Source organism: Microcaecilia unicolor, chromosome 4, assembly GCF_901765095.1.
Source record: "Microcaecilia unicolor chromosome 4, aMicUni1.1, whole genome shotgun sequence".
Lineage (NCBI taxonomy): Eukaryota > Metazoa > Chordata > Amphibia > Gymnophiona > Siphonopidae > Microcaecilia > Microcaecilia unicolor.
The window spans coordinates 362,142,105-362,158,070 of record NC_044034.1 but is presented as its reverse complement, the minus strand read 5'-3'; the positions used below and the strand labels follow the sequence as shown (position 1 = coordinate 362,158,070).

Below are 15,966 nucleotides of genomic sequence, written 5' to 3'. Positions count from 1 at the left end.
CCCGCCACTTTGGACCGCCGCCGCATCGATCAGGTACCTTGTTTGCTGGCAGGGGTCCCCAATCCCTGCCAGCTGAAGAGTCTTCTTCAGCGCCGGTCGACTCCGGCGCCTTCGTTGTAGGATCATCTGTTTGACGCCTTACATCCTGCACGGTGCAGGACGTTAAGGCATCAGAAACAGATGATCCCACAACGAAGGCGCCGGAGTCGACTGGCGCTGAAGAAAACTCTTCGGCTGGGAGGGTTTGGGGACCCCCGCCAGCAAACAAAGTACCTGATGCGGGGCGGGGGTCAAATGTGGAGGGGACCAGGGCGTAATCTGTGGGGGCTCATGCCCCCGTGGCCCCACGTAGCTACGCCCCTGGCTCCAACACCTGAATAGGCTTCCTTATTGACTCCTTTGCTTGTTATGAAATTTGTCATGCAACCACACTCCTCTGTGCTCTGCAACTGACTGCTTGTTATGTAATTTGTTACAACAGACGTCAGCACATCCTGTTCACGGTAGCTAGAGGCCTGATAACGGTCATATCTGCAAACTAGTACAAACCAATATTAGCTGGAAATATAACAATAACTGTAGGTAAAACATGTGGTAATGACCAGAGCCCTGTGTATGTGCAGGACTGCTGATTGGGTGATATATGAGATGGTCCTCTGTGATGGGAAGGGTATATAAGTGACTGTTCATCTAAGGAGCCCTGAAATATGCCACCTGGACAAGTTAGAGTATTATTTCCTTGCCAAGGCCTATTTCCCGGGGGGTGGGTGTACTCCCCCCCCTCCCCCCCCCCCCCCCCCCCCCCCCCCCCCGGTGAAGACTAAATCTTTGCAGCTAAGAATCTTTCTTTCTTTCTTTTTCTATTTCTGATCTCCACCAGTAATGCCTATGATAATGTAGTAATTTTCCAAACACTATTTAGTTATTCCCTGGTAGTTAGGACCTGAATTGTTTCTCATTCTTTCTACAACCTTCCATTCCCTAACTTTGTCTTTTTAGGCTGATGAGCCTGGGTATAATAAAAATAGCTTCTCTGTACTTGTATACAAACTTACTTCCTGTGCTTCTGTGGTGAGTAATAAAACTTCCCTTTTTTTGTCTTTTGGTCTCTGTCTGACTTTGTTCTTTTCTAAAGAATAGCTACACGCAGCATAACATAAATGCTCTTAACCAGCCAATCGTCCAGGTAGGGAAACATATAAACCCCCAGTTTGCGTAGATACGCTGCGACTACCACCACTTGGTGAAAACTCTGGATGCAAATCAGATACTTCCTGTGACTTGGATGTATCAAAATGTGGGTATAGGCACCTGGCGGAGCAGGTGGGGGGAAGAGGGGGTAGTGGTTGGGAAGCAAGGATAGGGGAGGGCAGACTTATATGGTCTGTACCAGAGCCGATGATGGGAGGCGGGACTGGTGGTTGGGAGGCGGGAAATACTGCTGGGCAGACTTATATGGTCTGTGCCCTGAAAAGGACAGGTACAAAGTCAAGGTAAGGTATACACATATGAGTTTGTCATGGGCAGACTGGATGGACCATGCAGGTCTTTTTCTGCCGTCATCTACTATGTTACTATGTTTAAGTCCAGATTGTTTTCCTGAATTACAGGAAGGCTGCCCAGGGACAGCATCCTGAACTTTTCTTTGACTAGGAATTTGTTCAGGTCCCTTAGGTCTAGCATGGACCAGTATCCTCCTGGGTTTTTTTTTTTCATCACAAGGAAGTACCTGGAATAGAATCCCTTCCCTTCTTCCCCTGGTGGTACGTGTTCAACTGCATGTACCTGCTTGTGCTGAGAGCTGATGAACAATGCTCTTGGACTATTTGAAGAACCTACCGGTTGGAGGTTACAAGTAGACATCTGTGTTGGTAAAAACTGAGCCTCCCTCCAACCGGAAGGTCGTCCAGGATGGATACTTTTTGTGCGGCTATGCGTTTCTGGAGACAGTCAGGTTATCAATAGAAATCAAACAAAATAAAACATGGAAAAGAAAATAAGATGATACCTTTTTTATTGGACATAACTTAATACATTTCTTGATTAGCTTTCGAAGGTTGCCCTTCTTCGTCAGATCGGGCAACCTTTGAAAGCTAATCAAGAAATGTATTAAGTTATGTCCAATAAAAAAGGTATCATCTTATTTTCTTTTCCATGCTTTTTTTGTTTGATTTCTATTGATAACCTTTAAGAGTGGACTAACACGGCTACCACACCTCTCTACTGGAGACAGTCAAAAACCTGTGACCTGCTTTGACTGGGGAGCTGGCTAAGCCTGGGACATTGGGCCTATGTGGAACGAGCAGGAGGCAGGTATCTACGCTTTGGAGAGTGATAGGTACACCACCTAGATCTGGTCAAAAGTCTTCTTGCTGAAGAAAATGCAGATGCAGTATGCCAAGAGAGTGGATAGTATCTGTAAGCTTTTCTCATGAGGTCAACAACCTCTTTCACTTTCTCCCCAAACAAGTTGTCCCCTTGGCATGGCACATCCAACAACCTCTCTTGAACCGCTGGTTCCAGGTCAGAGAAATGCAGCCATGAGAACCTGTGCATTCTCACATCCATTCCAGAGTGTCTGACATCAAGAAGTATCATAGGCACTCATGGCCAGATAATGCCTACACTCCATCTGCTTGTTGATCAGCTGGTGAAGCCCTGTGGCCTGCTATGAAGGGAGAGTCCACCAGAGACTCCAAGTAAAGGTTCATGTAAAGCTGGTAAGACTGGATACAGGCAATGAGCATTGAGGCCCAAAAAGTCTTCCTCCCAAACAAATCCAAAGTTGTAGCCTCCTGCCCCAGGGGTGCCGAAGCACGAGACAGAACTCTTGACCCGTTTGAGAGCGTATTTCACCACTATGGAGTTGTGAGGCAACTGTGCCTTCTCGAATCTGGGAGCCTTCTGGATATAATACTGCATATCCAACTTCTTAGGTGCAACCTGCACTGTGAGGGGAGATTCCCAGTTCTTCAACAGTGCATCCTTAAGGATAGGGTGCAATGATACAGTGACCCCTTCCTTAGGAGGAGACTTATAGCCTAGAACAGACATCTCTGCTCTAGGCACCTCCACCGTCTCCAACTTAAATGGGACGGCTGCTGCCATCTCCCTCACAAAACTGGTGAAAGAGAGTGCCTCTGGTGAAGATTTCTCTCTTTTGAGGAAAGGCATCAGATGGAATTCCATATGACTCCTCCTCCGAGAGGTAATGTGGATCCTCATCAGTCCCAATCAGACTCTTCACCATACTCAGAAGCAGGTGAATGAGTCTGTGCTGACCTCGCTCTGGTGGAATGATGTCCACACTCTGAGGAGCTTCAAGGGGCAGCCCCTATTCTCAGCTCCAGGGAAGCTTCCTCCCCCAATATCGAAGGCAGTACTGCCTGCCCGGACATTGACACCAGGCGAGGCACTGGTGTTGAAGATATGGTCACCAGCATCAATGGAGCCTTGGAGAGAGCCTGGGGCTGGTTCTGGCAATGGCACAAGTGCCCTCAATAACAAAGCGGGAGCTCCATGCAGCAACTGTGCCAGCTCATCCCAGAGCATGCTCCGGAACCGTTCATCAACAGTGGGCATCAAGAAAGGCATGGGAACCAGAGCAGAGGCAGTCTGAGAAGCTGTCAGTGCCGAACCGGTGGCGGGAACCAGGTCACTCGGTGACTTACACACTGGCACCTCTTCTAAGTGCCAGCGCTTCTTGAGTATTGGCTGCATCGATGTCCCAGTGCACCCGGCACCCTGCGTTCAGAAAGATCGATGCTTACGCTTCTTGGGCTTCCCTCGATGCACAGAGCCTTGATCTCCCGATGCTGATGAGGTCCTCAGTGTCAGATCCAAGGCTGACTGGTCCCAGAGCCTTCTAACAGCGCTTGGTGTTGAGGCAAGCAGAGACCCTCTTGATGCCGCTGCACTCCACCAGTGCCAAAGTCAACGGTCCAAACTTCAAAGAGCCAAAAAGTTGCTCCATTTGAACCAGTCACACCCTCTGGCTTCTCACCTGCATGTGCAAACAGAGATCACGAACAGTGGGGTCACGATCTGGACGAAGGCACCCAATGCACCAATTGTGCGGGTCTGTGGCAGAAATCACAAGTCTATACTTGGTGCACCGTTTGAAGCCACGGGGGGGGTCTTCTGAGACATCGAAAAAGGTATCTCGGATAAATTAAACTCCTCAATCTTGAACCAAGAAAAAAAGGGGGCAGTGTTCAAATTGAGGACGGGGCTGCAGCCTAATTTCTCAGCCACTCACAAAAATAACTTAAAACTGCCAAAAAAAAATTTTTAAATAAAGCCTAGAGGGAAGGTACAAAAACCCGAAGTTGAAGACAAAAATGAGGAAAAACTAAAAAAAAAACAGAAAAAATACCACACAGGAATATTAGAATCAGCACAGTCTGAGGGAGAGAATATGAAATGCATCCTCTCAGCTCCATAGAAAAACAAAGACGGGAGGACTCATTTTCGTTTGGTGGGCGGGAAGGCACCAGCGTATGCACGGTGGAATGCTGCTAGAATTTTCTACCTTACTCTCACCGGGCTCCATCAGATGATGTCACCCAAATGTGAGAGTATGAAGGCCTGCTTGTCCTCGCAGAACCGATTTACCTCTTATTTCATACCTTTATAGTTATTTTGTGAAAGATTTTCCTGCCACTGGCAAAACCCAAAAAGACAGAGCTCGGCTGAGAAAGATAGGAGGTCTTTGCAGGAGAATAGACCAATAGTGACAGACTTTATACAGACAAGCAACGCTGACTGCATTACATGTGAGACTACATTACGCACAATGCATTGCTCATATATCTTTGCAGTGAGGACTGCAGCAGTAAAAATCCTTAGAAGTGAGAATAACTGTAAAGACACTAAACACATTTTAGGGTCACACTATAAGCTAGTGTAAGGCTGTCGGAGGACAGAACATGCACACGAAGTTAAAGAAAAACATGGATGTTGAGATCTTATAATGATAATGTCATAAGTCAGAGGAGATAAACGATTAAGTGATAGAGTGAATGGTCTGAATACACACATACAGAGATACAATCAAATATCATATGTCTAAGAGAACCAGAAGTAGAACAATACCAACATAAGTCAGGTTGACTTAATTTGGCTTTCCACATCTTCCAAGGGGTCCAGCATGCACGTTGACTAAAAAAGTAGAGCGACTGCAACATTCCAGATGAGAGTAATGGTCTATTAACAGAGGACCATAGTCCTTATGCCAGGAGTTAAGTATTTATTTATTTATGGCATTTATACGCCGCTCTTTCCCGCTCGATAGCAGGTTCAGTGCGGCTTACAATGTATGGGTACAAGTATCACATAGATAACACAATGTATGGGTACAAAGTATCATAAAGGTAATACAATGTATGGGTAAACAGTATCACAAAGATAATGCAGTTGTATAAGGAAGGACAAGAGGAAGAGATGTTGGGGGGAGGGTTGAGGCTTGTTTAATGTTAGGGTCGCAAATTAAGTTGGGTCGTTTGGATAGGCTTGTTTGAAGAGGTATGTTTTCAGCAGCTTTCGGAAGCATAGATGTTCGTTTGTTGTTCGGATGAATATTGGAATGGCATTCCAAAGTTGGCTGCCTATAACGGAGAAGTTGGATGCATAGTAGGTTTTGTATTTGAGACCTTTGCAATTAGGCAGGTGAAGGTTGAGATATGTTCGAGAAGATTTGGACCTGTTCCTGGCTGGAAGGTCGATTAGATTGGTCATGTAGATCCTTAGAGGAGGTATAAACTTTATCTCTGAAGATTTTGTAAAATGTGGACACAGCTTTACCTTCAACAAGAGAAAAAGAGTCACACCATTTCCTAATGGAGGCTGTGTTGTCAGCATTAGATAAGAAAGTTGGATCAATTAACAGGATATGTTGGAGACGAAGCCATTGAGTCTTACGACTTGAGAGTGTTGGATATGTAGTCACTAGTTCATTAAAAGAGATTAATTGATTGTGCAGAAACACTTGGTCTAAAGACCAGATATTACATTTTTGCCATGATTTCCAGCAAATATATATTTTACTATACATAAGTTTAAGATTATTCCATGGACATACTTTAGTTTCAGACCACAAGGAGACATCAGCTAATTTATCTAGTTGGTGTATAGCAGTTTGAGTTGAAACTAAAATACCATGATTTTTAAGGGAAACACTTATTTTCATGGTACCAAGTATTGAGAGTGGGATGGGAAAGCAAATAGTTTCTTCTGCTAAGAGCCATGTGGGGGAATCAGTTTGAGTAGGAGTAGATTGTAGCCAGAAAGCTCCATATTTAGCTAATGAAGCTAAGTGATAAAAATAGAGATCAGGGATATTTAATCCACCATTTAAACAAGAAGCTCTTACTTTGTAGACAGTAATATGGATTTTTTTTTTTTTTTTTTGCAGATGAATTCAGAAAAAATTTTATCAATCCATTTATACAAGGATTTGGGACATAGAGATGGAAGCACGGAAAGGATAAGTACATAAGTGTTGCCATACTGGGACAGACCAAAGGTACATCAAGCCCAGTATCCTGTTTCCAAAAGTGGCCAATCCAGGTCACAAGTACCTGGCAAGATCCCAGAACAGAAAAACAGATTTTATGCTGCTTAGCCTAGAATATGCAGTGGATTTTCCCAAGTCCATTTTAATAATGGCTTATAGAGACTTTTCTTTTAGGAAACTATCCAAACCTTTTTTAAACCCCGCTACCTGCTTTTACCACATTCTCTGGCAACGAATTCCAGAGAATTGAATTACACATTGCGTGAAGAGTCATTTTAATTGTAGAAATTCTCCCCAAGTTAAATTCAGAGGTGACCATATATTGAGGTCATGCGTAATAATGTCTTTGATTCTATTGATAAATATTAAGGTCTCTATGGATTAGAATAGTATTTAAATGCTTTATCTGCCCAAATAAATGTCATGTTTTGAAAATCTGATGGAGAAGATAAATTATTCAAAGGGACTATCTACTACTACTACTTATCATTTCTCTAGCGCTACTGCCACGCAACTTAAGAACAATCAACGAACAAGCTTCCTTCCGCAGAGCATTGAAGACCCATCTTTTCGAAAAGATTTACGGAAAGAACCAAAACACATAAAGTCCACACCTACTGTTCACGAATGCATCACACACTCACCTCTGAACTCTCACTCCCGTAATATCACATCATTCATACCTTCAATCACAGAAAGATATATACCATATGTCTTCATGCCTTTTTATCGCCCTCTAAGCTCCCATTGTTTCCTTCCAATGTTTCAATGTTTGTGCTCCATTGTTACACTCTCAACGACACTTCATTTGTTTCTCATAATTCTGCAAAATGTAATCCATAACCAATCTGTAACAAATTGTATTTCCAACATTTAACTCATATTGTAAGCCACACTGAACCCGCAAAAAGGTGGGAAAATGTGGGATACAAATGCAATAAATAAATAAATAGACGTACACAGCGCTGTACACTTGAACCAGACAAACTCTGACTTTTCCCAATTAACCTCCCCTCTCCCTCTCCCTAGATATATTTTTGTGTTTGTTTGTTTGTTTTATTAAACCTACTTGGGCAGAATCAATAACTCTAGACAGCCTTTCAGTAAGACTTTTAGCAAGTATGTTATAGTCCAAATTTAAAAGAGAAATGGGTCTGTAGTTCTGTACCTTACATGGGTCTTTCCCAGGTTTAGGAATAGGTATAATGGTGGCTTCTGAAAACCTTCTTTCTTTTTCAGGATGAGCTCTAATATAGTTAAAGTATGTTAAGAGATATGGAGTCAGTAGAAATCTAAATTTTTTGTAAAATTCTAGAGTAATGCCATCAGGTCTGGGAGCTTTATTTGCAGCTAGGGAGATGATGGCAGTAAGAATTTCTATTTCAGTAATGGGCGAGTCTAAGTTTTTTTGTAAGGTAGGAGAAAGTGTAGGATGAGAGATATTAGCCAAAAAATTGTAAATATCTTGAGAACCTTTGGCTTCAGATGTAAATAAAGTAACATAGTAGATGACGGCACAAAATCCAGTCTGCCCAACAAGATAACTCATATTTGCTGCTTTTTGTGTATACCCTACTTTGATTTGTACCTGTGCTCTTCAGGGCACAGACCATATAAGTCTGCCCAGCACTATCCCCGCCTCCCAACCACCAGCCCCTCCTCCCAACCACCGGCTCTGGCACAGACCGTATAAGTCTGCCCAGCACTATCCTCACCTCCCAACCACCAGCCCTGCCTCCCAACCACCGGCTCTGGCACAGACCGTAGAAGTCTGTCCAGCACTATCCCTGCCTCCCAACCACCAGTCCCGCTTCCCACCACCGACTCTGGCACAGACCGTATAAGTCTGCCCAGCACTACCCTCACCTCCCAACCACCAGCCCTGCCTCCCAATCACTGGCTCTGGCACAGACCGTAGAAGTCTGTCCAGCACTATCCCTGCCTCCCAACCACCAGTCCCGCTTCCCACCACCAGCTCTGGCACAGACCGTATAAGTCTGCCCAGCACTATCCCCACCTCCCAACCACCAGCTCCGCCTCCCAATCTTGACTAAGCTTCTGAGGATCCATTCCTTCAGCACAGGATTCCTTTATGCTTATCCCACGCATGTTTGAATTCCGTTACCGTTTTCATTTCCACCACCTCCCGCGGGAGGGCATTCCAAGCATCCACTACTCTCTCCATGAAAAAATACTTCCTGACATTTTTCTTGAGTCTGCCCCCCTTCAATCTCATTTCATGTCCTCTCGTTCTACCATCTTCCCATCTCCGGAAAAGGTTCGTTTGCGGATTAATACCTTTCAAATATTTGAACGTCTGCATCATATCACCCCTGTTTCTCCTTTCCTCCAGAGTATACATGTTTAGTTCAGCAAGTCTCTCCTCATACGTCTTGTAACGCAAAACCCATACCATTCTCGTAGCTTTTCTTCGCACCGCTTCGATTCTTTTTACATCCTTAACAAGATACGGCCTCCAAAACTGAACACAATACTCCAGGTGGGGCCTCACCAACGACTTATACAGGGGCATCAGCACCCCCTTTCTTCTACTGGTCACACCTCTCTCTATACAGCCCAACAACCTTCTAGCTACGGCCACCGCCTTGTCACACTGTTTCATCGCCCTCAAATCCTCAGATACTATCACCCCAAGATCCCTCTCTCCGCCCGTACCTATCAGACTCTCCCCACAAAAAGATTAAAATTGTAGTTTTGTCCTTATCTCTAACAATCTGACCCTGATCATTTTGTAATACAGATATGAATTTTGTACTCCTCTTACCTTTTAGGAATTTAGCTAATTTACCAACTTTATTGTTTCCGGAATAGTGGCCAAAGGTTTGAATAATGAGGTCTTTTCTAGCTGCATGACAAACCACAGAATTATATTCGTATTTGGCTTTTAGGAGTCGAAGACATATGGTTGAAGTAAGACTTGATATGTATAATTTTTCTAATCTTTTAATATCTTGTTCTATTGTATGTTCTTTAGCTAAATTTTGTTTATGGTTCCATGCCTGAATACTAATAATTACACCTCGTAGAGATGCCTTTTAAGTCTCCCAAATAGTGTGTGTAGGAGGGGGGTAGGGTTAAATCTGTGGTGTCATTGTTTAAGAAAAATTCCTTAGTAAAAGTTAGAATTATATTCATAGGATCTTTATTGTTTAAAATGGTATTGTTGAGTCTCCATGATGGAGATGAATGCTTTGGTGATGGAGAGTGTAAGTGGAGAGAAACTGCATGGTCATGCCTATGATAAATGAGAATAATGCTGAAGATAAGGATACTGATACAAGGAAATAATCCAACCTGGCATAAGTGTAAAATTCGCCAGCAACGAAAATGATAAAGAGGTTGGGATGACTTCCCCTATGAGGAAAGGCTAAAGCAGCTAGGGCTCTTCAGCTTGGAGAAAAGACGGCTGAAGGGAGATATGATAGAGGTCTATAAAATAATGAGTGGAGTGGAACGGGTAGACGTGAATCGTTTGTTTACTCTTTCCAAAAATACAAGGACTAGGGGGCATGCAATGAAGCTACTACTACTACTACTACTAAACATTTCTAGAGCGCTACTAGGGTTACGCAGCGCTGTACAATTTAACAAAGAGAGACAGTCCCTGCTCAAAGAGCTTACAATCTAATAGACAAGTGAACGGTCGGTCCGATAGGGGCAGTCAAATTGGGGCAGTCTGGATTCACTGAACGGTAAGGGTTAGGTGCCGAACGCAGCATTGAAGAGGTGGGCTTTAAGCAAAGCCTTGAAGACGGGCAGGGAGGGGGCTTGGCGTAAGGGCTCAGGAAGGTTGTTCCAAGCATAGGGTGAGGCGAGGCAGAATGAGCAGAGCCTGGAGTTGGCGGTGGTGGAGAAGGGTACTGAGAGGAGGGATTTATCCTGTGAACGGAGGTTACGGGCGGGAACGTAAGGGGAGATGAGGGTTGAAAGATAGTGAGGGGCAGCAGACTGTGAGTGCATTAGTAGGTAAGAAGGAGAAGCTTGAATTGAATGCGGTATCTGATCGGAAGCCAGTGAAGTGACCTGAGGAGAGGGGTGATATGAGTATATCGGTTCTGGCAGAATATGAGATGTGCAGCAGAGTTCTGAACAGATTGAAGGGGGGATAGATGGCTAAGTGGGAGGCTGGTGAGGAGTAAGTTGCAGTAGTCCAGGTGAGAGGTAATGAGAGCGTGGACGAGAGTTCTGGTGGTGTGTTCAGAGAGGAAAGGGCGAATTTTGCTGATGTTAAAGAGGAAGAAGCGACAGGTCTTGGCTATCTGCTGGATATGCGCAGAGAAGGAGAGAGAGGAGTGAAAGATGACTCCGAGGTTGCGGGCAGATGAGACGGGGAGGATGAGGGTGTTATCAACCAAGATAGAAAGTGGAGGAAGAGGAGAAGTGGGTTTTGGTGGAAAGACGATAAGCTCGGTCTTGGACATGTTCAGTTTCAGGTGGCGGATGGACATCCAGGCAGCAATGTCAGATAAGCAGGCCGATACCTTTGCCTGGGTCTCCGCGGTGATGTCTGGTGTGGAGAGATACAGTTGGGTGTCATCAGTATAGAGATAATACTGGAAACCATGAGATGAGATCAGGTAGCCCAGGGAAGAGGTGTAGATTGAGAACAGAAGGGGTCCAGGGACAGATCCCTGGGGAACACCAACAGATAAGGGGATGGGGGTGGAGGAAGATCCATGAGAGTGAACTTTGAAGGTGCGGTGGGAGAGACAGGAGGAGAACCAGGAGAGGACAGAGCCCTGGAACCCAAATGAGGACAGTGTGGCAAGAAGTAAGTCATGATTGACAGTGTCAAAAGTGGCGGATAGATCGAGGAGGATGAGGATGGAGTAGTGGCCTCTGGATTTGGCAAGGAACAGGTCATTACAGACTACAAAGTAGTAAATTTAAAACGAATCGGAAAAAATGTTTCTTCACTCAACGTGTAATTAAACTCTGGAATTCATTGCCAGAGAATGTAGTAAAAGCAGTTAGATTGGCGGTTTAAAAAAAGGTTTGGACAGCTTCCTAAAAGAAAAGTCCATAGACCATTATTAAGATGGACTTGGGGAAAATCCACTGCTCATTTCTATTTATGTTTTGGGATCGTGCCATGTACTTGTAACCTTGATTAGACACTGTTGGAAAAAGGATGATGGGCTGATGGACCTGCGGGAAAAAAGGGCCCTGCAGTAGCGGTGGGGGCCTTTTATCCCATGTGCCAGGGCAGCGGGTAAAAAAAGCCCCCGACACACATGGCCATGCGGCAGGGAGCCCTTACCGCAACCCACTGAGGTGGCGATAAGGGCTTCCGCGCTAACCTGACGGTAACTGGGATGCACAGCGATGTCCGATTACTGCCAGGTTACCGCTGCGCAAGCCATTTCCAGGGGGTTTTCTTTTTCCCCCAGAAATTGGTGCGCGCTCAGAGCGGGACTACCGCCAGCGGATGCGCTGGGCCAGTGGTAGTCCCAGAAGAGCGTAAGCCCACGTTGGTCTTATTGTCGCTCTGTAAAAGGGCCCCCTCTCTGAGTAAAATATGCACTAATCATTCTAGAACAATACACAACACAACCTCTAACTGTAACGCATCTTTTCGTTTAAGAAATGAACTAAGACATACCTTGTCAAGAAACCCAATGACTATTCCATATGCACTAATAGTTATCTTGCCAACCAATGTAAAACACAGCATCATAGAACCTTGTAAATGTAACTGAATCAATGTAATCTCTAACAACTGTTAAATGTAAGCCACATTGAACCGAAACTCATTTTTGGATAATTGTGGGATACAAGTATGTATGTATGAATAAATAAATATACAGGAAACAAAACAGCGAAGATGACTAACAAAAACAAAAAAAACTAAAAAAACAAAATTACATAAAAAAACATCAAAATTTAAAAATAATCATAAAATATGTATTTAAAAATATCAATACATAAAGATTCAAAATTACATCAAAAAGACTTTGGATATAAAAATTAAAAAGTAAACTTTATTAGCCAAACGATAGCAGGGAGAAAGGGACTCGACACAGCTGTGTTTCGGCCGTACTGGCCTGTGTCAGGAGTCTTCTCACCGTATGCTGATTACTAATTCTATCCAATTGTGAAAGCAATATATGAGTCTATTTATTGATGCTGTAGCGCTAAGTCATGCTCGAAACAAAGTCAAGCAGAGAAAATCGGAGCAGCGTCTCTAATCTATGAAATCAAACAGACGCTGCTCCGATTTTCTCCGCTCAACTTTGTTTCGAGCATGACTTAGCGCTACAGCATCAATAAACAGACACATATACGGCCGAACACCGCTGTGTCGAGTCCCTTTCTCCCTGCTATCGTTTGGCTAATAAAGTTTACTTTTTAATTTTTTTATCCAAAGTGTCATCTTTTTGATATAATTTTGAATCTTTATGTGTTAATATTTTTAAATATTGATGTTTTTTATATCATTTTGTTTTTTATTTTTTTTTTGTTTTTGTTAGTCATCTTCGCTGTTTTGTTTCCTGTTGATTTTCTTGCAAAGACTGGTTTCTTCTGTTTTTTTGTACTAAATAAATATACATACATACATACATACATACATACTCTTCTGAGCTGCAGATCAAGTCAATGATAGCACAAACAACTTGTCATGAGACTTCACTGTCCCTAGGTCTCCTCTAGTCAACCTAACTCCACACCACAGCTGGATACCATGTTGTACCTTTGGTTTTCTAACACCCAGCTCAAGGAATGCTATAGAATTAAAAAAAAAATCAGACCCGCACTGGGTTTACAGTAAGAAAACCAGGATTGGATTCACCTGTCGTGATATCAAGGAGTTAAGTGGTCAGCACCGATTCACCAAGGATTCATTCCCAGCTGGCATGAAGAAAGCCATTAAAACCAATTCTAATAATGATGGTATTCCCTGGGGAAAGCCTAGGTTATTCACGATACAGTGGGTTTTCTGTAGTCTATTTATTATGTAAAGAGCACTTCTCTCCTAGCATTGAAAAGGTAAAAAAAAAAGAATATTTATACAGAGCTAAACTTACTCTATAATACATTTTAAAAACCAGACTTGATGGACTGTTCAGGTCTTTATCTGCCGTCATTTACTATGTTTTGCTGAGTTGCTATAAGACTTGGGGCTCATTTTTAAAGCACTTAAACTTACAAATTTAAACCAATTAAAAACAAAGTAGCTCCCTAACAACCAGTACTGTGCCTTCCAGAGACTCAAGTATTCTCATTTCTTACAAGTAATCTGATGCAGTACAGGGGTATAGCAAAGGATAAGCTCGGGTAGGCTATGCCCCCCCCTGCTTGGAGTCAGACCCACCCTGTCAGTCAAGCAGCAGCTACAGCAGCACACTGCCTACTGCCCACTCATGTTAACCTCTGGCCCCATCAAAGAAATCAGTCTTGGCCACTCCACACAGGGCCGCCGAGAGCCGGAGCCAGGCCCGGGACAAGGCCGCCCCCGCCCTCCCACACCCGAGGTCGCTGCCCACCCACCCAAGGTTGCCGGGCCCCCCTCCACCCGCTATCGGGCCGGGCCCTCGGAACAAGTCTCCTTTCACTTCGCAGCAAGCAGCGGCAGGGCAGACCTCGCCTCCTTCCTTCCGTGCCCCGCCCTCGCGGATGTTACGTCAGGCGAGGGCGGGACATGGAAGGAGTGGCCTGACCTGCTGCTGCTTGCTGCGAAGTGAAAGGAGGCTTAAGGTTAGTTCTAGGAGTGATGGAGGGCGGGCCAGGCGGCGGCGGCGCCGGGCCCCCCTGGAGGCCTGGGCCCCGGGACTTTTGTCCCTCCTGTCCCCCCCTCTCGGCGGCCCTGACTCCACAAATGTACTCATAGGTGCAGTTTGCCTGCTTACATTTCGGGGGGGGGGAGGAAGGAGGGAGCAAGGAAGCCTGTACTGACAGTGGGGGGAACCAATTCAGTATTAACATGCACAACAGTTCAGGGAGGGGGTGCTGTCTCCCATGCCCACCCCAAACTAATTTGAGAGCCTCATTTAGCAGATTTAGGGGTCCTTTTACAAAGGCGCGCTGAAAAATGGCTTGCGGTAGTATAGGCGCAGGTTTAGGGCGCACGCCGATCCATCTTTCAGCGCGCCTGTGAAAAAGGCCTTTTTTTTCCCCGAAAATGGACGTACAACAAAATCAAAATTGCTGCTTGTCCATTTTGTGTCTGAGACCTTACCGCCTAGCTGTAAAGAATCCGGGCAGTAATGACCTACGTGCGACCAAAAATAAAAATATTTTTCAGACGCGCACCAAAAATGAAATCACCGCCTGGGCCAGGTGGTAGTTGGGCGGTAATTCCATTTTGGCGCGCGTTGGACGCACATAGACGCTTACATGGCTTAGTAAAAGGACCCCTTAAGTCTGCGGATTATCCTGAACCAAGAATTGTGTGATGTATTTCCAAACGCTGGCAAACATATACATGCAAAAGCTGAGGATATCCTGAAACCTAGTCAGGAAGCAAATAGTGCCAGGATGGGGTTGGAAATAACCGATGTCTAGCTCAAAAAACAAAAAAAAGCTTAATATTACTAAGTTAGAAAGAATAAGCATGAACTTTCTTATGTCTTCAAACTAATTTCACCTCATGAAAGTTTATTTTAATGTTTTGCTTAAGAGCAGAATAAGGTACCACGACTTCTTTACTGTTACTTTGTTTCCTTTTTGTGCCACGAGTCAATCAAGGAAAGGATTGGCTGGGCCACGGAACGGACAAACAACATGCCACAGCTAACAGCCAACCACAGGAGCCTGCGCTCGTCAGGCCAGCCCCCGCCGCAGCGCTTTCTGGGAAACTGGGCGGGGCCACACGTGTAGGAACTAGTACTTCGGCTTTTTACTGTCATTCACACTTTTAGGCTCACTCCGTTAGGACACACTGCGCAGCGTTACTTACACATCGGTAGACATCGTCCTGTGGCGAGCTCCAGAGGCCGCAGCGGGTGCCGTTGTCCTCCATTGGAAGTCACCCACCTCTTCCTCCTCTCCCACCACCTCGGGGTAAAGGGACAAACCAAGGGTTTATCCGACCTCCTCGGGACAGTCGCCCGCTACGCGCTAGAACAGGAGGAGGAGGAGGGAGGATGACAGTGCCAGCAATGCGCAAGCGCGCCAGCCCTAGCCCTTGGCCTTTATCAGTCTGCTTGACAAACGGGGTGGGCGGGGGGCGCGCGCAGCAGGGTTGTCGCGAGGGCCAGCGCAGGCGCCTCTCACTCTGGGGAACGCAAGGGGCGCGAGAAATGGGTGCGAAATGGAAGTAGCGCTAGGTGATCTGTGCGCAGGCGCAGCCCAGAGGGCGGGAACAGTGAGGAAGTGTTGGAGTGCCCAGGGCACTGGGGTTGAGGGTTGCTATTGTAATAAGCAGAAGGATCATCTAAAGTGGTTCCCAAACCTGGTCTTGGAGGCACCCCAGCCAGACAGGGTTTCAGGGT

General features: G+C 45.1%; 1 protein-coding gene across 2 annotated transcripts in view; it reads right to left on the bottom strand.

The window, feature by feature from the left end:
- LOC115469558 (cyclic AMP receptor-like protein A) overlaps nucleotides 1-15,760 on the bottom strand; it is a 714,125-nt gene extending 698,365 nt beyond the window's left edge. The window contains exon 1 of one of the 2 annotated variants that reach the window (XM_030202334.1): nucleotides 15,432-15,760. In XM_030202334.1, the coding sequence (XP_030058194.1) occupies nucleotides 15,432-15,494 (63 nt within the window). In that variant the 5' untranslated portion in view covers nucleotides 15,495-15,760. The remainder of the gene's footprint in view (nucleotides 1-15,431) is intronic. The other variant, XM_030202336.1, reaches the window with a different exon arrangement.
- Between the last annotated feature and the right edge of the window lie 206 nt (nucleotides 15,761-15,966).